Raw genomic sequence first — 27618 nt, 5'->3', positions numbered from 1 at the left:
GAATGTTTTAATCCATAAACATTGAAGAAATGCAGTTATAGTTTCCTAGATGCCTGAAAGAACTTGCCATTTGGTTTTGTAGCTCACAGTGAAACCATGCTATATAAGTGCTGCCTAACTACTTTTTTTGAACACGTAATTCTCTTTGGACACTAATGTACTAGAAAAATATTAACTTATTTATCTTCAGGACCCAAAAAAGTGGTCTTTGGAGCTTGATAACTTGTCTCTTTCACCAGCAGAAGTTGGCTCAATAATACATTAGCTCACCTACCTTGTTCCTCTTGTATCCTGGGACCAACACAGCTACAACAACACTGCAAACAACTATTTATCTTAAGTATTTGTGAAGTGCCCTTATCTAAGCTTCAGTGTAATTGTCATAATTTTCACTAAAGAAATCTTAATCTTTTCCATTCTCTTTGCAGAGGAAGATGTGCTGTGGTTAGAAAATGTATAGCTAAATCCACAGGCCAAGAATATGCAGCTAAATTTCTAAAGAAGAGGAGAAGAGGACAGGACTGCAAAGCAGAAATTTTACATGAAATTGCTGTGCTTGAATTAACAAAGTCTAGTCCTCGTGTAGTTAATCTCCATGAAGTCTATGAAATGAACAATGAAATCATCTTAGTGTTGGAATAGTAAGTATGCATTACATCAACTTCACTATTTATAATAGATTTGTTAACATTCATTGTTTGTATCAGTTGACCGAAAATAATCAGGAGAACAACATATGAGTGTATATACAGTGTACCGTATATACTCGTTCATAAGCCGAATGTTTTTGGTAAAAAAGTGACGCATCAAAGAGCGGAGGTTGGCTTATAAATGTGTCTACACCAAAATTTGATGATTTTAAACTCTATGGAATCATTGAATATCTAACACATTGTCGTTTTGTTTACCTGGAGTGTCTGCAGGCATGGAGCCCCTCAGCTCCCTGTGGCCACAGTTCCCAGCCAATGGGAGCTGCAGGAAATGGCACGCCACTTCCCACCTGCAGACACTTCAAGTAAACAAAACGTCCCAACCTGCCAGCGGGTTACCAACCAAACTTTTCCAACCCCTGAAATATAGGGTCGGCTTATGAAAGGATCATACAGTTTCTGCTATTTTTACCTATCCATTTTGGGGGGCCGGCTTATAAACGAACTGGCTAATGAACGAGTTTATACGGGTAGTTAATATTGCCTTTTTATGTTCCCTTGTGTCCTAGAATTTTCCATGTATGATTTATATTCATGTCAAAAGATGTATTGAAACCATCCGTTAATTTACATGCTTTTGTTTTGTAAATGATAATTTTTCATCATCAATTATGAATAACTAATACAAGATAAATATTGCAGAAACAGTAAAATTAATGCTATAGTGACATAAATCAAGAAAATTGAACTATATATATATATATATATACTAGTGCTATGCTTAAAGTTCAAAAATAAATGAATATAATTAGATTAATGAACATGCACACTTAAAACTGCGTTCAGGAAATGCAAAAATTAAGACTTGAGTGACAGAATTAACATGGTTGCATTATGCAACTTCTGTGTTTTATGGTATACATGTTGGGACACATATATTGCTAGTTACATATTTCACCAAGAAAAACAAGAATAGAAAATGATTGTGATAACACTGGAGTTGGGACCTTTACTTTTGCATCTTTTATTCTGGCCTTTTTTTTTTTTTTTTTTTTTTTTTGCATAGATGCATTTTTCTTCATGTTCTTCATAATTCTTCAAGTTAATGGGGAAACATTCAATGTTCATATTGAGACAGACATCTTTAAGACAAAATTGTGGAGAGACCCTAATGTTAAAGAAACTTTTTAATGACTGTTCACTTATTGCTGAATATAGATATTCAGGTTAAATGTCCTGTATTCAGAGGCGGCGGGGGGCGGGGACAAAACTTACCTATATTAAAAAGAACAGACCTCTGAAACCAAAAGTTTTAAATATGACTTATCCTCCCCCCATCCTCCTATGCTGCTTGCTTTTATCAGATTTTGCTGTGTTTTGGCCACATCCTAGCTAGCTAAGAGAAGTAGATGGTTTTTTTTTTTTTTGGTCAGTTCCTGGCTGAAAATTAGTCAGTTCCGCTTTTGTCTCAGATTCTGATCAATATTATTTTCAGGTTTTCATGCACTCGTGTTGCAAACACTGTAGAGGCAATGTTTTTTGTTTAAAAATACCCCCGTCAATTTAAAATACACAAAACAGGTATTTCTGTTGGTAATCAGGTTTTGTAAAATCTTCTGCATAATCAGATTAGATCAAATTCAACTAGCGTTTGTGCAAGTAGACTTTTTTTTTTTTTTTTTTTTTTTTTTAATAATCATTTTCTTAGGAGAACAGTCTTTCGAATGTCAGGCCACCAAGAGAAAATGTACACTGATCCCATGTAAGAGGTCTGGTTTTACTAGCATACTCCATGCATGTTTTTTTTTTTTCTAGTAACCCTCTTTACACCTTGTTCCTGACTTTGAGAAGTGTTGGGCACTTGCAGTTCCTATTGACTGCAGTTGGTGTTTAGTGGCTTGGCTCTCAGAGGTGCTGAACATCCACTCCCATTACAAACACTCTGGTTGCTCAGGACCTCTGAAAATCAGGCCATTTATTTTAGGTACCCATGTCTGAAAATGGTGGCGGATGTCGATGACAAATTTCAGATATCAAAATTATCAGTTCTTGCTAGCTGTGTGTAAAACACACACATTTTTATAGGAAAAATAGTGTCCAGGGTGTGAAATAAATGCTTCCAACTAGATTAAGTTTCTCTGAGCAAATCAAGTTTTTTATTTTTAGTAGCTTCAATGATTCTTAATGTTTTTCCAAGGTGGAGTGTGTCAAGACCACCAAACTCATTTAATGTAGGTTCTAAAATGTGTATCAAACTGTGCTGCTGGATGTCAAAGGCAAGTGCCTTTTCTATGAGACTTTCTGTTTCCCAACACATCCTGATGGCTCAAGAAGCTTAATCAGTCAAACTGGAAGTAGGGACAAAGTCCTGACAAATTTTGGACTTTCTGCTTTCCCTAGCTTTTTATCTTTATGCTTATATTTCAGCTCAACAGCTGTTTGTTTTACTTGTATCACTAATGAGCTGCAACAAGGTACTCATGATAAGCAGAGTTAATCTTAACTGGCTGTTTTATTGAAGTGTTCAGCAGCCTTTAGTTCAATTTTTTAAAATAATGTCAGGATCTTACCTGATTATTTTCTTACATTTTTTGAGGTGACGAGCTGCTTACACTTTTTAATTGTGAAGTCTTTAGCATAGAACTAAATGGTATCCTGTTAAGTACATGTCCATTCATTCATTTAACCCTGACAGTTATTTAACAGACAAACTGCAAAGCAGAAAAGTTATACTGTTTTATGGCAGACTGTTCTTAAAAGTTTTTTCTAGCCCAGGGCTCAAACTCAGGTTTGAGCCTTCTGTCTTCACACACATTGTGCTAACCCAGTGCTTGGACCCAGAGTCCCAGGATCCCATGAGAATGGAGGGTCCAAGCCTGAGTCAAGCAGGACCCACAGTTCAAGCCCCATTGTTTTGCAGTGTTGATGCAGTGCCACTGGACATGTGCTCTTGGATTCTGCCAAACGTATTCCACAATCCCATGGGACAACTGTCTTTGTCCTCTGGACAATCAAGTTTTCCCACACTGTGCCACAAACAGAGCTAGAGTGGACACATTTTGGGGGGGAAGCTAGATAGTCGGAGATATGTACTCCTGAGGGAATTCTGTGCCAAAAAAATAAAATTATGCGCACAATATTGTAAAATTCTGCAAATTTTATTGGTCAGTAAATTAATGTGGCTCCAGCATGGCAGTGAGGGGCACAGGCTGCTGGCTGCATTGAGATGGGAGATCATCCTGATGCCCCCACCTCCCTGGTACAGGGGATCGGCAGTGGGTCTGCACGTGACCCTGACGCAATGTAAGGGCTGAAACACCTTGGGGCCCTGCTCCTCTGCGCCAGGTTCACCAGGTGTGGGTGGGCAGGCTCAGCCCAGCAGAATCCAAGTGTGGCGGGATCCAGGTGGGGGGTGAAAGGTTTCTGTATAGGGCAATCTGAGTGCTGGTGGCTCAGTGGGAGATCTAGATGCACAGGGGCTCGTTGTGGGGTTTCTGCAGGTGAAAGTGGTTGGGGCTCAGCCAGGGGGGGTCTGGGTGTGGGGAGATGAGGCTTGGTGGGGGGTTTCTGGGTGTGGAGGGGCTCAGTGGGAGGGTCTGGTGCTGGGGGAGTGAGGCTTGATGGGGTGGGGGTCCATGTGCAGCTGGTTGGAGCTCAGTGGGGTGGGGTTCTGGGTGTCGGGGGCTCGTCGGAGGGGTCCAGGTGTAGGGGTAAGGCTTGTAAGGGTGAGGGTTCGATGGGCCTGCTTAACAGGGGAATCCCATCTGCTGCTAAGTGGGCACCGCATGCCAGGCTCCCACTTCCCCCCATGATTCCACTATCCCCTTTTATTTTCCATCCCCCTCCCCTCACTCTCGCATTCCTCTACTTCTGCCCTATTCCACCCAAATGCAGTGTAGAAACTAGAGTCCCAGGTTGGGACCTAGATTTCAACAATTCCTAACCTGGGATTACAATTGAGTATAGACACTTGAGCCCTAGGTTCTGCTAGCTTGAATTCTTCTACCCCTGGGCTTACATTAATTGCAGTATAAACATACTCTGAGTGTGCCCTATACCCTGTTTACACTGTAAACACCCATGGCTGGCCTGTGACATCTGAGTTGGGCTGTGAGGCTATAAAACTGCAATGTGTGGGCTCAGACTGGAGTCCGGGCTCTGGGACCTGTCCCCCTCATAGGGTCCTAGTGCCCAGACTCCAGTCCAAGTCTGGATGTCTACACTGCAATTTTATAGCCCTGCAGCCTGAGCCCTGCGAGCCCAAGTCAGCTGACACAAGTGTTTAATTACAGTGTAGACATACCTTGAGGGTCCTTGCTTTTATTTTGGAGGATCTTGGCAGTCTTCAGAAGACCTGAATATTGAGGTTACATGGGACTGTATACTGAGCTGTAGTTTCTACCTTCTCCCCACTCCATTCCAAATAGAGAAAGAAGGGGATGCCGATTCTTAGGCAATCTTTACAGAGTGCTGTAACAGGGATTTGAACGTTTCCTCAACAACCCTGCAGCAGGGTCATTAGTCTTGTCATCTGTGTTGGAGATCTGTTGGCAGGTTCCTCCACTTTGCACCCAAAGAGAAGGCATCTTTTGCAAATGGTGCACAAGTGGTTTGTAACTTCATTCGTGAATATCATACTGAGAAAATGAGATATCCAGAGTGGATCTTTTATCCTTCAGGGACAACACCACATCTCTTCTCTGCTGCTCCAGTGGTAACAGGGTCCAGACTTCTTGACAGAAGCCCTTCCCTTATATTTTTGAGTCAACAGAAAGGTGAAGCTCATCTTGTCCCCAGACCCTGGCTTGGAATCATCAATTTTAGTGTTTAATACACTATCCTTCTTTCCAGGGTGCCTGGACCTTTCGTTTTGGAAGTGGAGCCAAATTCTTCACCTAGCAGCAAGGTTTTTGGCAGCCTATGAGATGCGAATCTTCAATTTTTTGCTCTAGGTGCTACAAGATCTTCTGAATCTAGGAAGTAGGCTACCAGAAGTCAATATTATCTAAAATATTACGATGTGTATCGTTCATATACATCTGTTAAGTTCATATTTAATAATGCAAGCAAATAGCAGATAAAAAGTGCCTGTATATTCCTCAATTTTCTCTTTTGAGCTACTTAATTTTACTTCAGTGCCCCTGGCAGCTATAGAGGCTTATCCTCAAATCCATCTCTTTTATTTATTTATTTATTTATTTATTTTTAAAATTCATCATTCATCTCAAATTAGAGAGAGTAGAACAGAGGGGACTGAGGAGAGATTCAGTGCTAATTTCAAGCTGTACATGCATGGAGAAGGAAACAATGACACAGATACAAAGTGCATGCTGTAACCAAGAAACTGCATGCATCACATTTATTTAACTTTATTTGCATCTTGTTTCCTTTATGCTATCCCAGTGGTTGGTTGTTTTTTCATAGAACAAAGTGGTATAGTTGCTTCAGGGAAAGCATGGATCTGGTTTGCCAAAACCTAAATAAACTTTATATCTAACAAAATCTCAGGTTTTTAAATAATGTGCAATCCAGAAAAATACATGGAGTATACATAAGCATTTTTTACATGGTGGTGGTAGCACCCAGGCATTGTACAGTTGCAGATTTTAGATGTCTGGATAGGTGGTCTTGGATAGGATCTTCTAAAGTGATCCATAGTGAGAATATTTGAGCACCACGTGACATAAGGGCTCTTGCTAGAAGTCATTGCTTTAGACGAATGGTTTAAGGCATGGCAAGGATTATGAATCTTCCTTTTAGATAAGTTTTCTTGGAATGTTGCTTGCTGATATCTCCACTATAGCTTTGGAAAAATCACTTGATTTTTTTTATTTTAAAAAATCCTCTCCTTTGGAGGTGCCTTATGCTGTCATTTTCCAGTTATTTTTCATTGACTCCCTTTTTTCTAGACCTTTATTTGCTGGGTTTCTCAGCGAGGGTGCTAGTTCATTGACCTTGAGCAACCTTGACCAAAGAATAAGATTTCACACCAGTACCACAGCATTACTAGACTTCTTTCCTAGTGACTCTATCGCTAGTTCTTTCTCAGCGGGACCAACAGCCCAACATGGGTGGTATTTTTTTCACTTTCTTCTACCACCAAGATTTCCTTCTGTTTCATTAGAGGCTCTTCTTGAATGTATTTTGAATGATTGACTGCAATGTTTTTGCCCCTGAAGGAGTTCAACCAGCAGGAATATTGTTAATTTCCAGCTAGGATTAGCATTAGTAACTGGTTTCATTGAAGCTTTTGCCTTGTTCAGGAGACTCTTGGTTTTGACTTTCAGTGAAGTAAATCCTTTTGTGGAGGGCTGGAAGAGAACTGAAGATGATCATCCTGCGACTTGGTGTAAAAGTTTTAGAAACCTGGGTTGAAATTTTCAGATCAGTGCAAGGAATTTAGCCACACCTTCCACTTGGAAATCTCAACACACATTTCCTACTATGAAATTCCTTTTTGTCTTTGCCTGTTTGCATTTTATAACATTTTTTTGTGTGTAGAACAACAGGCTGATGAATACATTAAAAATACCATAAAGTTTTAGGATTTTTAACTTTCTCAACAGCCTCTCTTTAAATGTGCAATAATTTAAATTGTAAAACCCTTTTGGCAGTTTTACTACTCTAATACTCTTCTTAAATTTGACATTTATGTCAAAAAGATTAAGTTTAGTACATCTAATGTGGCTTATGTATATTTATCTTCTTGTTTCAGTGCTGCCGGAGGTGAAATCTTTAATTTGTGTGTTCCTGACTTTTATGAGAGAATTGAAGAAAATGATATTATCAGACTTATTCGACAAATACTTGAAGGACTCTGCTGTCTGCATGAAAACAGTATTGTGCATCTTGATTTAAAGGTAAAATTAGACATGGTATTCCAATAAATTACCTTTTTTCGTTCTGCTGGTTGATTCAATATGTCGGCAGCAAAATCAAGTCCGTATAAAAAGGAGGTGTGGGATATGGCTACATCAAAACAGTTTGGAAGATGTGATGGAAGTACACTGGCATAACTGTTGCAGTTTTAAAATGTGTATTAGGGTGTGATTAATTACTTGCATCTTAGCGCATGTACAGTAGATATAGGCACCTTAGAAATGCACATAATGACAGTATCCTATGCAAAGTCAAGGTTCTTACGTTCAATATAGCCAAGTTAATTTTACTGTATGTAATATTTTCTTGTTAAATGTTCCAGTTAATACATTGTGATTAAAAACCAAAAACAGGCTGGATGATGATGATGATGATGGGTGATCACTCGTTACCGAGTATGATCATCTTCCATGGGAGTTATGGGTCCTCAGGTGGCTAATAAGGCCAATCCTTGAACCACAAGTTCTATTACAATGAGGGCAGATGTTTTCAGGTTCAGCAGGAGGCTGTTGACCATAACTGGAGACAGTCTCTCCTTCCTCCTGCGCCTCTTGTCCTCTTCGGCTTGTTGGCGAGCAAGGACTTCACTCCATTTTAAGCAAGTGTCTCCCAGGTATCAATGTCTCTGTGACTCTGTTTTTTACAGGTTGTGTATCTTGACCAAGTCAACACTGATGTAGGAACTAGCGCTTGTATTTCCAAACTGTCAATTTTATCGATGTGAAAACTGAACTCTTCAGTAATGTAGAGTTTTTTTCATTATATATCCCTTTTTATATGAAATTAATTGTACTTAACCGTAGTATTTAAATGGACCTAGTCAGGCCTCTGAAGTTCATCTGTCACTGAGATGAAAGGAATCTGCAAGGGGAGAATGAATACCTTTTGCTACTACTATTTGAGACAGTCTTTTGCAAGGCTGGGTTAACAGGGCAACAGCACGTGTTCACACTCTAATGGCTTTATCTTGGCAACTGAAAAACTTTTACAATAAATATTATCTGACAGAACATGGAAAAATGCAGCTATAATTGCAGAGGGATTCTGAGCATGCCACAATTTAAGTGTTCTCTTGAAAATGATTATTCTCCTGTTCCCCATAAGAGAGTGTGACTTTGGAGTGGATTGTACTATCTGTGTAAAATATTAGTCTTCCACATTTGTGTTTTTTAGCAACAGCATAAGAGCTGCAGATGTCAGGGTCTGGCTTTGGTCAGAGAATGTTAAAGATGGGCATCACAAATGCTTTTTGTGGATTCTGTTTTAAAAAGGCATTAGCAACAAAAACAGAATGCCACTTTGGTATACACTGTTTACCATTTAAATCATACTTGCGTATTTATGCCTTAAAGACTAAATATTCATCTTTCTTCATTTAGCCCCAGAACGTCTTGCTGAGCAGTTTCAATCCTCTTGGTGATGTAAAAATTGTAGATTTTGGTATGTCTCGGAAGATCGAGAATGCTAGTGAACTGCGGCAAATCATAGGAACTACAGAATATCTAGGTATGAAGGGGCTATTTCCTTTTTAAATTCCTGTATGCAAATGAAAACAGTAGTTCACTGAATTTGAAAGCTAGACATATACAGTGCTATATAAGCTCAACTCCTGAGTCTCTTGTACCTAGTGTCTTTTGTCCGCTAATAGTGGCCACATGTTGTATTTTTGAGTGGTTTTTTGTTGTTGTTAGTAGTGTGTAGAGCAGGTGAGACTTAATTGTTTTCTTTTTAAAAGTTAAAAATATTTGAGCACTGAAAACAGAAGTGGTATATAAAGTCGTACTGTTTGCTTTTTAAAATTGTGTTTAATTTTGAGAAATTACATAATTAGAACCTTGCTAATTCTCTCTGACTAGGTGGCCCAATGAAAATATATGCTAATATGCAAAATTTTCATTAAACTGAGCAAACAATAAAACAAGATTAATGTAATTTATAGATACAGTCAATTGGGGTTTAGCTCTAATTTGATTCTACGGTGCACTACTAGTTTATTATATCTTTTAAAAATCTTAATATGAGATGAGTGGAAGCATCTGTTATTAAATTCTTGTGGTGGAGAAAGATGGACAACTTTTTATGTTAGGTGTGCATTCTAATGAAGCTGATCAGTAAGATTAAACTATCCTCTGGAGAGGAAGTGGAGGGGAAACACCCAGATTTTTTTAAGATCTACTTCTCTGAGGAAACTTGCTTCAAATTCTGTCTTTAAAATTGGTTCAGTGAAGCTGTAGTGAACAGTTAAGGCTGCTTGGAACCCATTCTATGCTGTGACTCCACTGACTTTTAAAATCACTTTAGCTAAACCAGTTTTAAAACTGGTTAGAATATCTGAAACTTCCTTGTATAGGCCAGTCCTTTTATGTTCAGCCTAAGATCTTATTTATGTAAAGAAAAAAATTATCACTCGAATCAGTTTAACGCTTTAGAATGCTTGGTCTCAACAAAAATGTTTCAACCAATTTATAAGTATTTTAAGAATTGGCTGAAGTAGACTAGACTTTCAGCAGTTCTAAAAACGAATTCAGTGCTATTGTGGCTGTGGACAAGCCGATGTGTCCATCAGGTCTCCTTACTGCTGTCCCACACTATGTTGTAGTGACCTTTTTGTTATCAATAGAGTACTTGGCTCTGGGAGCTGTACCAGGAACTTTGGTATAGGCACCTAGAAGGCATTGCGGCTGAACTGGTTTAGAACAGCACTAATGTGGATACAGGACAGGTCACAAACTGATTTAGCAAGTAGCATCATAGTGGGAGTGCACTGAAATGTTTGTGTTTAAAATAGCTCCATCTCTCTGGTTCAGCAAAGAATTGAACTGTCTAAATGTAAATGGGTCAGGTGGCTGTAAAAGAAGCTTCCTGTCTAGTCTTACAACTCTAAACCTGCTGTGTGTAAGCAACTGCCAATCCATAAGTGATTTTAGTGCTCTTCAGAGATGTGCCATTTATTTCCTTCATCTTCAGTCTTGTAGTTAAATATAATAGTAATAGAAACTTCACTATACAAACTACATGTTTAGTCCTATAGTCTTGAAGTTTAGAATAAAATTGCCAAAAATCCAGAGTATGACAAATGTTTGGATAGGACATAGCATATTACATATTTTTAATGATGCATTCAAGGCTATCACTTTTTTTCCCCCAGCTCCAGAAATCTTAAACTATGATCCTATTACCACAGCTACAGATATGTGGTAAGTTTATTTCTTCTAAAGATAATAGTAACTAAGCTTAAAGAAATTGGACACTAAATAATTCAGATATCAGCTACTCTTGCACACTTGTTTCCTAACAAATTCTTTACTTTTCCATCATTATCTTCTATGGCAGGAACACTTTCGCCAAAATGTTAATTTTCCACTCTTTCCATTTAAAGCACTGTAGATTTGTTGCATTTAAAAGTCACTCTGCAGAAACAATATAAACCTGGTAGCACTGTGTAGAAGAGTGCACTTCTCGTGGCTGGGTGTGGCAGAGCAGCTCAGTCTTCTTCTTTGAGAGATGTCCCTGTGAACGCTCCACTCCAGATGTTGGTGCGTCCCTGCGCCTTTGCTCGGAGATTTTTGTAGCAGTACTCGTACCGGCCACGCATGCGTAGAGCCTGCCCCCCCAGCTCTGAGTCTAGCTTAATAGTACGCATGCGTGGCCGGTCTCCTCAGTTCCTTCTCTACCGTCCCCGGCCTGAGACAGAGCTCAGCAGACTCGTTAAGAAATTCTTTCCTCTGGTTACAATTGCCTTCTAGTTAGTTAGTTTGTTGTTAGTTCGTTGTTAGTTATAGTTAGTTACCACTTCTGTCTGTTTAAAAAAAAAAATCGTTTCTGTCAGCCGCAGCCGCTTCGGACATGCCGGGCTCCACAGGCTTTAAGCGCTGTTCTACATGCAAGGAGGCTATCCCTCTGTCAGATGGCCACTCACAATGTATAAAATGTTTGGGGGAGACCCAGATTCCCCAAAGATGTGCCCACTGCATCAAACTTAGCTCCAGGGCACGGAAGGACAGGGAGCTCAGACTCAAACTGCTCCTACTTCAGAAATCTCTGGGGACAGTTTCAGACCCAGGCGCTGATGCCGGCTCTGCTGCCCGCCTCAAAGAAGCTCAAAAAAAGACAAAAAAAAGGGCAGCTTTCGCCACCAAAGAAAGTCATGAGACATAAAATTTCTTCAGGCAGATCTACTGTTTCCCTGCCTGTGCTTCCCCGCCTGAGCACTTTTGATGAGCCGGGCTCCTCCGGCACCACGCGAAACCCGCCTGAAGCTGCGGCAGCGCGAAACTCCGGTGCCGAGGCTTCAGGCTTCCAGCTGCCTGCCTCTCTTCTGGCACCATTCGGCACCGCGACGAACGCGGTGCCGACATTCCACAACCTGCCTGACGCCCCCCGCAGGCTGATATTGCTCTCCCGGCACCGACCACGGCACCGACACACGCTGAGCTGACTGGCAGTGAGCCAAGACTCAAAACACCGGCTCAGAGGAATGTTTCCTCACTGTAACTTCCTCCTGCACAGCCTTCACCTCTCACAGGAGCCTCAGCACTGCAATTCACTCAGGCAAGAGATCTGTTTGTGTCACCTATCCTGCAGTCACCCCTGCTGAATGCCTGCTTCTCTCCAGGGGCTGAGTTAGGGTCTGAACAGCCTTCCTCCAGTGAGGAGGAAGCTGGACTACAGGGGGATTTTTCACCGTATCAAGACTCACATCCCCAGACCCCAGTCAACGGAGGTCATAGAAAAATTACCTCATCCTATTCTCAGGATCCTGCCCCCTGGGGCGTGAACCCCTGGATGGCACCACCTATGCCCTACCCACCACCATGGCAATATTGGGCCCCATGGGCATCGTACCCTCGAACACACGCACTACTCCACCTCAACCAGGCGCAACACCTGCCTAGTACCACCACCTGACGAACCTACCAATGACACAAGACACCAGGCAGCACCGTCACACTTGCAGGATCAACCAAATCCTGCTCCTATCCCAGTAGAGCCGGAGGTAACGCCTGAAGAAGCCTTACTTCCCCCTCCTCCAACATCGTCGGATGACTTCTCAAAATTCCAAGACCTTTTTAAAAGAGTTGCCAGTGACTTGAGAATTAACTTGGAGGAAGTCCCTGAACAACAGCATGAGTTAACAGACATCCTACAGCCCTCTTCTTCCTCTAGGGTTGCATTACCAATCAATGTAGCCCTTTTAGAACCTGCTAAGTCCATCTGGCAGACTCCAGCTACAAGCCTACCTACCTGTAAACAAGCGGACCGAAAGTACTTCATCCCTTCTAAGGGCTCTGAATTCCTCTTTACCCATCCGGCGCCAAACTCGTTGGTAGTAGACGCAGCGAACCAAAGGACCAAACAACAGTATTCCCGCTCCACCCCGGCCAACAAGGAAAGTAAACGCTTGGACCTCTTTGGTCGTAAAGTATATGCATCCTCAATGTTACAATTTCGTATTGCTAATTATACTGCAGTTCTTGCAAAATATGACCACAGAAATAATAAATTCATGGACTTTATTGATGACATTCCAGAGCAGAAGAAACAACAATTCACAGCTCTGGTTTCCGAGGGACAAATCATATCACGTACCGCTCTTCAAGCAGCCCTCGATGTAGCCAATACTGCAGCAAGATCGACCGCCACAGCAGTGGTCATGCGCCGAGGTTCATGGCTCTCCTCCTCTTTCTTTCCTCGAGAGGTCCAGAGTACCATTGAAGATCTTTCCTTTGATGGTGAAAAACTCTTTGCTTCCACCACGAATGACGTGCTTCATTCAATGAAGGACTCAAGGGCAACCCTCCGGTCCTTAGGACTCCAAACACCTACGACCAGAAGGCGACAATATAGATATCAACCTTACCAACGCCCACGCACCTTGCATATACACAACACTTCCATAGATCACAGGAGCAGCAAGAGCAACGCCAGAGACCGAGATTCCAGCATCGTCATCCCAATTCTGCGGGGGCGCCTCAACCTCCTCCAACTAATAAGCAAATTTGAAGCCTTGGTCAAGGGTTTAGAAAACAGCGTTCCCACTTCAGCCAGTACACCTATTTTTGGACACCGCCTACGACCATTCTCCCATCAATGGCAGAACATTACCACCAACAAGTGGGTTGTAGAGGTCGTTACAATTGGCTACTCCCATCCCCTTCCTCTCCTTGCCTCCCACCCACCCACCCTCCCCTCCCTCTTCAGGGACCCTTCTCACGAGCAACTGCTCCTCCAAGGTGCAACATCTCCTTCAACTGGGAGCAATAGAAATTGTGCCCGAACAACACAAAGGGAAGGGTTTTTACTCCCATTATTTCTTAACAGAAGAGAAAACTGGGGGATGGCGACCGATCCTCGATCTCAGGCGGCTCAACAAATTTGTCAAAAAGCAAAAGTTCAAGATGGTTACTCTCACCACCATAATCCCAGCGCTGGAGCAGGGCGATTGGTTTTCAGCCCTTGACCTACAGGATGCCTATTTTCATTTGACTATACACCCGGCCCACAGACGCTTCCTCCGTTTTACCCTTGGCTTAACACATTTTCAATACAGGGTTCTCCCCTTCGGACTGTCCACAGCCCCCCCGTGTTTTTTCCAAGATCCTAGCCGTAGTCACTGCCTACCTCAGGAAACAAGGGGTCGTAATGTTTCCTTACCTCGACGATTGCCTCCTCAAAGCTTCAACATTCGACGAAGCTCTATGATTCACGCGGCTTACCGTCGATTGTTTTCTATCTCTAGGCCTACAAATAAACAAAAACAAATCCACATTATGCCCCACCCAACATCTGGAGTTAATAGGAGCATACCTAAACTCCCGGACGGGATTGGCATCTCTCCCACCCGATCACTTCAATTCCATAAGCCTACTGGCCACAAAACTTCGCAACAGTCCCCAGGTCACTGCCCGAGACTGTCTACAACTACTAGGTCACATGGCCTCGTGCACTTTCATGGTCCAAAATGCACAACTCTACATGAGGTGCTTCCAAGCGTGGTTGGGCACGGTTTACAGACCGAATGTGCACTCTAAACAAGCCTCTCTCCATACCTTTCCGAGTCAAAGATTCTCTACTGTGGTGGACAGTTCACTCCAACCTCTGCTCTGGAGTCCCCTTTCTTCAGGAGGCTCCATCCCTCATACTGACTACTGATGCATCCCTGACAGGATGGGGTGCACACATGTCTCACCACACAGTCCAGGGGCTATGGTCTTCAACCGAAACCTCCCGGCACATAAATGTCCTAGAACTTCGAACCAAAAGCAATGCGTGCCGTCACTTCCTCCCACTAATCAGGAATCGCCATGTACGCATAATGACAGACAACATTGCCTGCATGTTCTATGTAAACAGGCAGGGAGGAGCTCGCTCCCACTCGCTTTGCACAGAGGCTATGAAACTCTGGAATTGGTGCCTTGCGAACAACATCCTGATATCAGCGGCCTATCTTCCCGGAGTGATGAACGCCACAGCGGACGAATTAAGCAGACGCTTTCCCTGGGACCACGAATGGGAGATAGACGAGAAAACCATTCACAACATATTCCGCATTTAGGGTTACCCAACCATAGACCTTTTTGCAACTGCGAAAAACACGAAATGTCCCGACTTTTGCTCCAGAGAGGGACTGGGCAAACATTCCTTGGGAGACGTATTCATGATCCCATGGCACTGGAACTTACTCTATGCTTTTCCTCTGATACCGGCTCTCAACAGGGTCCTGATAAAAATACGAACAGACCGTGCCAAGGTGAACCTGATTGCCCCATCGTGGCCCAGACAACCGTGGTTTCCGTTCCTCACCAGAATGTCAATTCAACCACCAATTTCGTTGCCTCTCATCCCGAACCTCCTATCACAGCAACATGGCCGATTTCTCCACCCCAACCTGTCCATGCTTCACCTCAAAGCCTGGTTCCTACATGGTTCTCCCAAAACGAACTAGATTGCGCTGAACAAGTTCAAAGAGTGCTCCTACATAGCAGAACACAATCTACTCGCACCACCTATCTACGAAAGTGGAAACGATTCACACAATGGTGTTCAGCTAAACAACTTTGTCCCACGTCGGTATCTCTCTCACTCATACTTGACTACCTATTGGACCTTAAGCGATCCAGCCTTTCTTTCAGCTCCATCAGAGTCCATTTAGCTGCTATTACAATCTTTCATGACAAAATTGATGATACCTGTGTTTTTGCTCATCCAATCACCAAGCGTTTCCTCAAGGGACTCCGAGCCCTATATCCACTCTGCAGAAACAATATAAACCTGGTAGCACTGTGTAGAAGAGTGCCCTTCTTGTGGCTGGGTGTGGCAGAGCAGCTCAATCTTGTCTAGTACCTCCTCTCAATAATCGTTCTAGTCTTTTGTTGCCTGTCTCGTGAATCAACCCTCTCGTCAGGTCATGATTTAACTCCACCCTTTCTGGGGTACAGAGAGTCCAACAAATAAAAATCTAATGTCACAAAATGTTTTCAGCCCCAACATTACACTTCATGGTCATCACACCCTTCTGGTTGTCCTTATCTCCTTTTCAGGGTCTTTGCACCACTTTCTCTGGTGTTTGATAGTGGAACCTGGGCCTTCCCTCTCCTCTGGGTTTCAGCACAGGGACCCTATAGTTATAAGTATAGCTGTGTCTATATTCAAACTCACCCCCTGCTACCTATCTGAGCCTGTCAACGGGTCTCTCCGCAGCCTCTTTAATCTCACCCTTTTTGCAAGGCTCTCCCCTGGAATCCCCCAATAAATCCCAGTTTAAAACTATAAACTCAAACCTATTCCTGCCCTCAGGCTTGATCTTTCCTCTCTCTCTTCTGCTCTTTCCCTTGCTTTGTTCAACAGCTGAACATCTCCAAAGGTGCTCTCCTTGGAAATCCAGATACTGCCTTTGTCAAGGCTTCCCCCCAGAGTCTACTCCACTCAAGTGGTTGGTGGGTCTTTACCCAGGCATCTTCCTAGACTTCTCTGCTCTACTCAGGAGAGGATCCTAGGGCTAGCCAGCTCCTGAACTTTTTCATCACGACCCCTCCCAGAGAGTGACTGCAGAGTTCCTCATTTTCTACCTACAGCTCCTTTCTGCTACAAACATCTTTTGATTATAGTCCTCTCCCAGCATTTCTCCAGGTGGGCTTCATCATCAGTTAAGACTGACCCACCTGGGAGGTGCAGCCCATTTTTAATTGGCCTCTTAGGCCTACATTAATCTTTACATTGCCCATCAGACACTGAAACTAGTATCTAACAATCTAGTATCTTATAAAACATGCTATAACTACTAAAAATGTGGTGTGAACTACTAATGGTGGCGTGAACACAGTGAATTGAGTAAACATTCATATCTCAAATCAGACTTATTCCTATACATATGAAATGTTTTCCCAAAAAAAGAACGTTGCCCATGAATGTGTACCAAAAATCTCACATTTATGAATTTTAGTTCCACCCACTTTCCCTTCTTTCTCTTTCAAAGTTCTTAATCTAGAAAGTTAACTGAATCTGCACATCTTCATGAATATTAAGAAGTTCTTCTTATTTTGATCTTGTTCCACATAACTCCAGAAAAATAACAGGCAGTAAAGCTATTTTACCTATAATTTGCTCCTGAGCCTGGAGCACATTAAAGGCAGCAATAACAACCTCTTTCCTCACAATTTTTCATTGTGTAAGGTTTTTTTTCAATTTTTTTTTTAGAATGGCCAATTCCAAATATGCCCTAGCATAGAAGTCTTTCCTCACACCAAGAAACCTCACCTGTTTTATTTTCTCATAAACTACATGGTGTGGAGTTCAACTTTATTTTTTCATGCCCTAACTGTATCTCAATAATAGGATACTGTAAGCATATGTCTGTGTGAGTAAGTATCTGTCTTCCACATTCTCCACAGCTCTCCATGAAACTGGAAAAACAAGTTTATTTTTTCTATTTGTATGAGTAACAACGTGGGAACCTTATGTGCATCTTTATGTTGCAGTATGGGTTTCCACTGCTACCATAAATTTAAAAATGTTATGCTCTTGCAGTCTGGATTCTTAAATTTTTTGTACATGGTACCTGCCCTTCTTCTTTAAGAGCTGGTCTCTATGGGTATTAACTATGGGTGCACACATGCTCCATGCACTTTGGACTGACAGTTCTTCAGTGGCAGTGTATGTTGGTCTGCACTTGAACCTTACACTTCTTGCTGTGAACCGAGGGCCTCATTGGCAGCACAGACCAACTGCCTCTGCAGTTCTTTTTCTACCTTTGGTGGTCTGGGATGGAACCTCCTGTAGCTTTGCCGGTTCAACTTTCTTGTAAAAAATATTGGGTATAGTTAAGTTTTGTTAGTTAAGTTTCATATTTAGCGTATAGTCATCGTTTAGATCATGAGGATCAGAGGTTCTTCCTCCCACTTTCACTAATCCCCCAATGTTTGAGGCACTTATGCCCAAGGTCTAGGCTTCAAGTCTTACCTTTCCTGCCTTTGGGACATCCCAGTAAGTGAACCACACAAGAGCTGCCTTTGCTGCCTGGGGGAGTCGCACATCTCATTAAGGTGTGACATCTGCCACTCCTTCTGTCCCTGCACCAAGCAGTCCTAGGAGTTCAGACTTCGCAAGCGCCTGATGGAGCTCACCATGAAGCCTTGGGATCTTCCTGTGCCCTATCTTGTTGACTGGAGCTGCTGAGTAGTGCTCTGATGGAACACTCCAGCAGACACAAGGGCTCCTCTCAAAAGATGAGGATAAGGAGAAGACCCACTCACAGGAGGGAGGGGAAAACATTCCATAAGTCTGTTAAGAAGAGGGCAGCTTCCCTCCTTGCCTTGGAACCAAGTGAGACCCTCTGCCTTGGAGCTGGAGTTCATGGGGATCCCAGGACAGCAACAACAGTACCAGGAGCTTCTAGTGCTCCAAAACGGTCTGGAAAGGTGTGCTAGAACAGTAGGAACAGATTGCCTTTGACAGCATACCATGCCAGAACAGTAGCTGGCTATTGGTCAAATGCATTTACTGTATCCTCCAAAACTAGGTAAAATGTGAACTACAGGGGTATGCGATTTGCTGTAAAAATTGTATTTAGAATGGGGAGGTAAAAAAAAAAAAAAGAGGAAATTGCTCTTATTTTAAGAATAAAGAGCAAAAGAGTTTCTCTCTCTCTCTCTTTCCTGCAAGATATACACCCCTAACTTGATATAGCGCTGTCCTCGGGAGCCAAAAAATCTTACCGCGTTATATTGAACTTGCTTTGATCCACGGAGTGCGCAGCGCTGTCCCCCCCCCCCCGGAGCGCTGCTTTACGGCGTTATATCCAAATTCGTGTTATATCAGGTGGCGTTATATCGAGGTAGCGGTGTATTTAAAATAGGTGCATCTTTTAAACATGGTAGGGTATTGGATCTATAGCAATCCCTTAATTCAGCTACACGGTCCTTTTGAATCGGGGAAATGAATATCCAGTTTCTGGCAAGGCAGTGTCATAACTACTGAGGAATTGCTCCATAACCTGGGGTAGAAAGTAGTGGTAATATTACCCAGTCAGGAAGAAGCTTCCTTTAGGCATTCTATTTCCACAGCACTAAGACTCAACTTTGTGGTAAGGACAATCTTGACCTCCAGACCTCGCCATAGTGGCAATTCATAGTCACTGTGCATGAGCAAGTTTGAGAATGACTCTATAGGCTAGAGCAGGGGTCCCCAACGCGGTGCCTGCGGGGGTCACGGTGCCCGCTGGGGCATCCATGTTCGCCCGCCTTCTGGCCGCCGGAAAAGCAGCTGCCGAAATGCCGCTTCACGGCGGCATTTCGGCGACTGCTTGTCCGGCGGCCATGGTCCTCAGCGGCTAGTCGTTCGGCGCCCACCCCACGGAAAAGGTTGGGGACCACTGGGCTAGAGGTTTTGGCTGATTTATGAGTCTTCCCTTCCTTTTTGTTAAAATACCCAAATTCAAAAGGAGAAACTGAGCCAGATCAAACCAAACATTTTGAGTTTTTTGACTTGCTGACAAATTTTGTGGGTTTTTTTTTTTTTTTTTTTTTTTTTACCTGAACCTAAACTTTTTTTTTTATTATTGGGGTTGCTAGTTAACTGAAAGCCATTATTACCCAGCTGTAGTGTAGTTCTATGCTAAATAACTTTTGTATTAAGGAGATTGAATGCTCCCGATTCCATTTAGTGCTTTCTTGTACTATTGGGATAAAGGTGACATAACTGTGGAATGATGTGTCTGGACATCAGGTGGGTTGCTAACCACATTCTTCGTGTGTATCTGTATTGATGAATTCAAAACAAAGCATGAATGTTGATTTTGGAAAACACACTCTAGCCTACCCTCCAAAGTAGAAGGTAATTGAGTGATGGCGGCTGCAAGAAAGAAATGGCTGGAGCAGATTTAAGTAGCCGAGCAACTTTCACTTAATGATCCGAATGATTCATTAAGAAACACACATCAGGTATTGCATGTATATATAATCAAATTGCTTAGAACTGTGGCATACTTTGATTCTCTTGCTGCCTGTGGAATGTGAAATAACAAAGAACACTGACCATAGCACCAGTGATATAATTTAGGATGAAAGATAAATTACATCTTGTTTCATTTCAGGAATATTGGTGTAATCTCATATATGCTGCTAACTCAAGAATCTCCATTTGTGGGGGCAGATAATCAAGAAACTTTCCTCAATATCTCTCAAATCAATGTGGATTATTCAGAGGAAACTTTTGCATCAGTTTCATACCTGGCCAGAGACTTCATTCAAAAACTCCTTGTCAAAAACCCAGAGTAGGTAGCAGATTCTTCGGTGCATCTTTCTATTTGTTTGTAAGCATCTGGCAAAGCCGGGCCTTGATCCTGATTGAGTTGCTACTGTAATATAAATGTGATAAGACCAGTTACCATTTAACATAAAAATGTTGGTTTCCATATGGATACATTCTATGTGGTGTAAATATTTAGAATGTGCTGGATTCAAATGGAAAATCTGACTTGACTAGTGAGATCCCAATAATGGAAATTCTGTTGAAATGTTGAATTGTAAAATTATCAGGTAGTCTGACAGTATATCAGATTAACTGGTGGTAATGTCCGTTTGTAACTGATTTTTCCGCTTAGTAAGATGCTATTTGCTTAAAAGCAATTTTACTTCAAAAAATGCCATCATGGCTTCCAAATCAAATTTGCTCAGTTTGCAGATAAACTAACTGCCAGATTGCATACTCGGTCTTGAATGTATTTTTTGCTTATGCATTGTAAATAATACTTCTGCTGGCCAAATTTTACCTATAAGTAAATGATCTTAAGATGCAGAGGGCAAAGTTTGACCCTGCATTTGCATTTTCGTTAACAATTCTGAAGCCTGAGCCAGATTTGAATCCAAGCAGTCCTTTATACAGTAACTCCTCACTTAACGTCCTCCCGCTTAACGTTGTTTCGAAGTTACATCGCTGCTCCATTAGGGAACACACTCATTTAAAGTTGTGCAATGCTCCCTTATAACGTCATTTGGCTGACTTTACAAGGGAGCATTGCACAAGTTCCTCTTTTCCGCCTCCTCCCTCTCCTTTCCTCCCTCCCTCCCAGCGCTTGCTGTTTGGCGGTGCTAAATACAAATAGGACTTTCTGGGAGGGAGGGAGCGAGCTAGCTGGGAACCCTCTCCTCCCCCCCAGCAGGCAAGGCCACCCGGAACACAGGGGCTGCAGCTCTAAAGCCCCTTTTGGAATGCGGCCCTGCGAGCACGGGCTGGAGGACTCAGGAGGAGCAGGGGCAGCCAATAGCCGGAGAGAAGCGGCGCTGTCACCTTCAAAGCTGGCCAGAGAGAAGCGGCGCTTTTGAAGGAGAAAGCGCCGCTTCTCTCTGGCCGCTGGCTGCGCGACTGCCCCTGCTCCTCCTGAGTCCTCTGGCCCGTGCTCGCAGGGCCGCATTCCGAAAGGGACTTTAGAGATGCAGGCCAGGGCCCCGGGGCCCCCTTAGCCCAGGGCCCTGCAGCCCCTAAATCCCCTGCATTCCAGGTGGCCCTGCCTGCGGGGGGGAGCTCCCAGAATCGCGGCCATGGGGGAGGTGCTGCGCTGCGCAGAGCCACCTGCACACGCCCTGCACCAAACAGGAGCTGCCCCAGCTCTGCACCTCCTGCCTGCCCCAGCCTTGAGCCTCCCTCCCGCACCCCCATCCTGAGCGCCCTCTCACCCCCTAACTCCCTCCCAGACCCTGCACCCCCAGCCCTGAGCCCCAGGGGTAAGCCAGGGCCACCTCCCCACCACAGTACAGTATAGTACTGTACAGTATATAATGCCTTTTGTCTGCTCCCCCCCCCCAAAAAAAAATTTCCTTGGAACCTAACCCCCCGCATTGACATTAAAGCTTATGGGAAAATTGGATTCGTTTAACATCGTTTCACTTAAAGTTGTATTTTTCAGGAACATAACTACAACGTTAAGTGAGGAGTTACTGTAGTTGTGTTGGCAGTAAGAAGGCAACAATCTGAGGACGCTGTAAAATTGTTGCCCTTATTAATACCTGTTGTGGGGTTAAGACTTCACTCTCCAAGACTGTCCACCTTTCACATGTCCAAACTCGTGAAATAAGCTGTGCATTCCATATAAGAGGTTAATGCTTTCACTTATTTAAGTAAAACAGCCTTTTTTTTTTTTCTTTTTTTTTTTTTTAGGGAAAGACCAACAGCAGAGGCCTGTCTCTCTCATTCTTGGCTGAAACAGGGGGAATTCATACTATTGCATAGTCCTGAAGAATCTTCCTGTCCTTCTCCAATGCAGGAACACACAACAAAGTGTTCAGAGGAAAGGAATACTAAATCAATTTGCAATGGTACCTGTGGTGACCGAGCAGATAAAGAGAACATTCCAGAAGACAGCAGTACAGTCTCTAAACGTTTTCGGTTTGATGATTCATTGCAAGACTTCATGACAGACTTAGTATGTTAATACATGGCTGGCTGTGCAGGTCCTCTGAACTGAATTTAGGATTATAATCTATTCCAGTGGTGAATATTGTGAGATTATGGCTTGTCCATTCGTGCAGCATGGTTATACTGAAATGCACTTTCGAATGATCCTCTTATGCGGTACTTCCTTTCATGTCCATTGCTGGCAATGGCTTTTACTCCTGAGAAACTGGAGTTCTGGCATCAGGGGAGAGCCTTATGTTTTGAAGGCGATTTAGTTGAATATATTTGCACTTTTCAAGTTTTAGTCCAAAAAACGTTTAATATAATAGAGAATAAAAATATTAAAAGTTTTGAATGTTAATAAACGGACTCTAGTTAAACAACTTATAAAAGTGCTCAAGACAGTGATCTAATAACATAAGCACATTTCTGTGACTAAGACTTGATAATGGATTGAAGCAGAGAAATTGAAACTAATTTCTGACGGCCTTTCACTGCAGTGACAGTGCCATCTGTTAACAGAGTTTAAAATCGGCGGAATATTGGGATGTATTGAACACATTCAGCAAATACTGTTTACTTAGAATGTTTAGCTGTGGTTAAGGATAATCTTTCTGCCTTAGCTGACTGGTTACACGTGGATAGTATACTGCATGTGGCATGTATTTTTAATATGCTAGCATGAATGTTTCTGGAATACTAGAATAGAATAAGGGTAGGTTGTCAGTCTTATTGCTGAAGATCCTTGCTTCATAAACAAAACTAATTGTAAGAGTGTGAAAAGTTTTGCACTGAAGTGCATATTGAAACAAGTGTACATGCTCCAAAGAAGCTGTTGTCAGTCTCCATATATATATGGATTGTATTGAAATACAGATTGCACAGTATAAATATTCCAATACCCATAATAGTTTAGTGTACATACCTCTTAAAAACAGCAGAGATGATGAGACTAATAGCACCATATAGTCTTTTATTGCTCATGCAGCTACCATGCATCTGCATTAAGGATGTGTTAAAAAGCTGATAGGTGTGGGATGGAGAGTGTGTTAATTTGCTTGCATAGTAATTTTTCCAACCAAACTATTTTTCCTCAAAGTACTTACTCATGCCGATCTTGAGAAATTGGCTGCAAAATTTCAGAATTAAAATTCAGAGCTCTTTTGGTTATCTAAATCTATCAATTTTTGAAAACATTCACATCTATTTTCTGTTTTGCACTCTCCATCTTCCAAAAAAAAAAAAAAAGGCAGGGTTTTTGGGGTTTTTTTGTATTCCTCTTGTTCCGAGGCTCTGAAAAAAACACTGCATTATGCCAAGTTCCAGCTTGGAGCAAATGTTGATCAGGTCCTAAACTGAGTTTATTCTGGAAATGCTGACAAGCTATCGTATCCACAGTAGCACTAATTAATAGTGTGAAAATTGGAGCATTTTCTCATAGGGAATGGAAGTAATTAAAGCTCTTTGAAATATTATGAAAGTTAATGGCACTTTAAACTATTCCCTGGATCTTCGAGTCTGCATAGCTTAGACTGAATCCTCCTCAGTGTGGATGTCTCATTTGTGACATTTAGTTTTGTGATATTTAGTTAATTGCAAGATGCTTCCTCAAATGTGCATTTGGACCCTGTCATACTTAAACAATTTCTAGTTAAAATTCAAGAGAAAATATCAAACACTGAAATAATGTAAATGCTCATTTTATTAATATGTAGTAAAACGTTGTATTTTAAATACCTTTATAACAAAAGGATGGAATAAAAAATATTTTAAGCATTTTGTATAGTAAATCCAACTTAACAGACAAATGAGTCCAATAATGCTCTCTTTACTTGGTTAATACTCCTGTTGCTCTGAATGGAAGTTCCAACTGAGTAAAGTGTGCAGGATCAGGCCTTAACCTTTTGTGTGTTAAAATCCAGTCTTTTCTGTTCTCTTTATAAAGACTGATATCCATGTGATATTGTTTTTAATATCCGTATGTGTTCAAGCATGAACAAGCTGAGCTACCTAGTTATTAGGGGACTCCACTATCTCATCTCTACATATTAATATTATGTAATGTATACATTATTCTTTTCTATCAATTGATAACCGAGAAATAAGTAGACTTTGTGGAGGCAGTCAATAGACAAGTTAGGTTTTTGGATTTTTTTTAAATTTTGGAAGTCCTTGCTTTTACCCAAGAGAAATATCTTTGTTTAAAACGATCGTCTTCTCACAAGAACTTAATCTAATTACAGTGTATTGAAATAAAGGTATTTTTATACATTCAGAATTGAAAGTTCACTTAAGATGAAGAGAGGAAATGTCAAAACAGTACAACAGATTCAGCTATAAAAAGTTGTTTACAGAAATAATTGTAATATAATTTAAACTGTCCAAATTACTGCTAAGTTCTTAATTTTAAAACTGGAAGCTCACATTAATATTACTATTTCTTTTAACATATGATACAGGTTATGCAAAATATAAAGTCATAACCATATATACCAGCACTTTAACTAAACAAAATACAGGAAATATTCCATAAAGAAACTTTCTACCATGTTATTTGATAAATGTTTACATTTCTTACTGCTTTTTTCTGGTCTTAAGTTATCTTTTAAGTTTGAATAAGTGAATTTTGGTGTTATCCAATGGAGCTTTTTCAAATGTTGTAGTCATCTATATTTTTGTATGTAAATTCAGATATAACTGGAGCAAGAATTTTAAATTGTTTGGATTAATATAAATGTTTAATTTTATAAGAATTTTGTATTGTGCATGCCATAATTTTCTTTAACATATGTAATTTCATTTAAGATACAATTGTTCTTTGGTAGCCCATTGTGCATAGTGTCATGTTATTGGGGACTAGCAAAAACAGATGTAAATGGTCATAGTAATATTTTATTAAGATAACTGATGTAATTTCTATGCAATTCCTGAATTATTTTGTATAAACAAACATTTTGTATTGAAATGTGACTTTATTCAACAATTTGTACACTTAATATTTTCTAATCAGAAAAAGAGGCTTTCCAGCTAATGTCCTCTGCTCTTTGTAAAGTTCATCTGATAAGTTAGTGAATGTAGCTTTTTGAAATGCCACCACATCCTTTCACTTATTAATTTCATATCTGGAATGCTGCTTACAATTGAATCTAGATTAAATCTATGAGGAAAAAGGTGTTTCTGCTTTATGTACATAGAGGGCCAGAACTCTTGTCCTTTTATAGTTTAATTTTAGGTATAAAATATTTAGAGGAAAGGAGAGGCATTTTAAAATATTATATAAGAAAGAAATGCTGGTGTTCAGGTTTCATTAGTCTCTCTGTAGAGGCTGTAGAACCAGCAGTATGCCAACCAGCTAAAGAGAGAAGATAAGAAGCAAAATGAGTCAAAAATATGAAATGGGCCAGTACAAATATTAAGTGTCTTGATTTAAAAAACTAACCCAGTGGTGATCTGCATACCTCAACAGCAGAAGATAAACTGGTATGTAATATCCATGTTGTTTATTTAGCAGATGGTGGTCCTTTCTAAAAGCAGTTAACTCCTTAAAGTTAAGTTGAATGTTAATAGGCTGATGGCCTAAAAATAAATTTAATACTCTTCTAGAGAACGTCATATATTATGTGTGTAATAAATAGGTAGTAATTCACTAGTACAGGCTGGATACTGCAGTTGCTACATAAAGATCCCATTGACAAAAGGCTCATTCTGTTTGTGTTTAGAACTTCATGACTGAGCTGTGTGTTCTGTGAAAGGAACAGTATCCCCATGTATTTGTTTTGGCATTACTGCAGTATTCACTTCAGAAGGGCTTTAAATCTCTTAAATTTTCTGCCCATAAAACTTTTATCCAGTGTGCTTCATATACTAAAAAAATTCCTATTTATTAAATACTCATTTCCCCCATTAGCTACATTGTAGAGCTCATTTTGAAATAAAACAAGAATGATGAGTCCCCGCTCTGATTTTGGTCTCCCTGAGAAATGTGATGTTAGCAGAAAAATCTCTGTTCTAGGTATCAATTGATAACTCTGTAAATTCAACCTCAAATGTTTTCCTAACTAGAAATTAGTTGTATAACATTTTCAGAAACCCACAGCAGAGAAAACTGGATAACAAGTTTGTTGGCCTCTGTGCTGAAAGAAGGGGGGGAAAAATTGTGCCTTGATTTCTGCCAGTTATCAGACTTGGAAGTGCTTCTTTGCCAGCTCTGTATATTAGACAAATGGATAGCCTGCTGTACTGATGAGCCAGTATATAGAAAAATTCCCATATTAATTTAAATATAGAAAAATCCATAAATATGTAGTTTTGATTTGACAAACAATGACAAACTGTAAATGTGTAAGATATAGCTTAGAAAACTTTGATTCAGAAAACTTATGTAATCTTTACATGATTAGCTCTAATAAGTCAATAGAACTCCTAAGTAAGGTTTCCAGGATCAGGCCTTTCCTGTGACAACACTTCAAATTGTTGTTGCTTTTAGAGCAGAAGGAAAAACATGGTGAATTCCTTATCCCAGTGAAGACTGCGGCAAAACTCTTATTGACCTCAGAGAGTTAAAGATTTTTACCCTTGAAATCTTGGGAAAGAGGATGAAGCACAAAACTTCTCTGGCCATGAGTACATTATCACAGGGCAGAATTCAGACACAATGATCAAGCTAAAATTCCTGTTGAGATTGTTACCATCAAGTGTTCATTCTAGTCTCAGTTCAATATTTATATTTTATCTAATCACAATCCAAATAGCCATGGGTATTTTTAAGAGATGTTGGCACTGACAGACTTTCTAGGTAGTTTTATGGTGAACATTATAATGTATCAGCATGCCTGACAGAATTATATAAGTAAGCTTCCATGTCTTCTCTTCCTATTCTCCTTTACTAGCATGGCTGGGGTGGGTGGGAGGAGTATACTGTGGAAATGCTGTTGCAAAGAGAGATTTGCTGAAGGTAGTGATTTGTAGTTGTTCAGTGCCTTCTTGGAGAGAATTTTATGTTTGTGGAAATGGCTGAGAAAGTTGGCCTGGATGTGAGCTGACAATTTAGAGATGGAAAGTTCTATATCCCATAACTAGCCTCTTGAGCTTTCCAGTTCCTTCCTGTGGAGCACTCCTCCCACTTCCTAATCTCCGTAGATTTAATCTGCAGCACCTGGTAAGGAAAACTACTAACGGACATGAAAATCTCGAGCACCAT

General features: G+C 41.2%; 1 protein-coding gene across 1 annotated transcript in view; it reads left to right on the top strand.

The window, feature by feature from the left end:
- Positions 1-23645, top strand: part of STK17B (serine/threonine kinase 17b) — a 29310-nt gene extending 5665 nt beyond the window's left edge. Inside the window, exons 2-7 of the mRNA XM_065413264.1 lie at positions 429-641; positions 7366-7510; positions 8909-9035; positions 10678-10726; positions 20119-20298; positions 22182-23645. Of these exons, the coding sequence (XP_065269336.1) occupies positions 429-641; positions 7366-7510; positions 8909-9035; positions 10678-10726; positions 20119-20298; positions 22182-22455 (988 nt within the window). The 3' untranslated portion in view covers positions 22456-23645. The remainder of the gene's footprint in view (positions 1-428; positions 642-7365; positions 7511-8908; positions 9036-10677; positions 10727-20118; positions 20299-22181) is intronic.
- Positions 23646-27618: the final 3973 nt, after the last annotated feature.

This window comes from Emys orbicularis, chromosome 11, assembly GCF_028017835.1.
Source record: "Emys orbicularis isolate rEmyOrb1 chromosome 11, rEmyOrb1.hap1, whole genome shotgun sequence".
NCBI lineage: Eukaryota > Metazoa > Chordata > Testudines > Emydidae > Emys > Emys orbicularis.
This window is presented reverse-complemented; position numbering and strand designations above follow the sequence as displayed.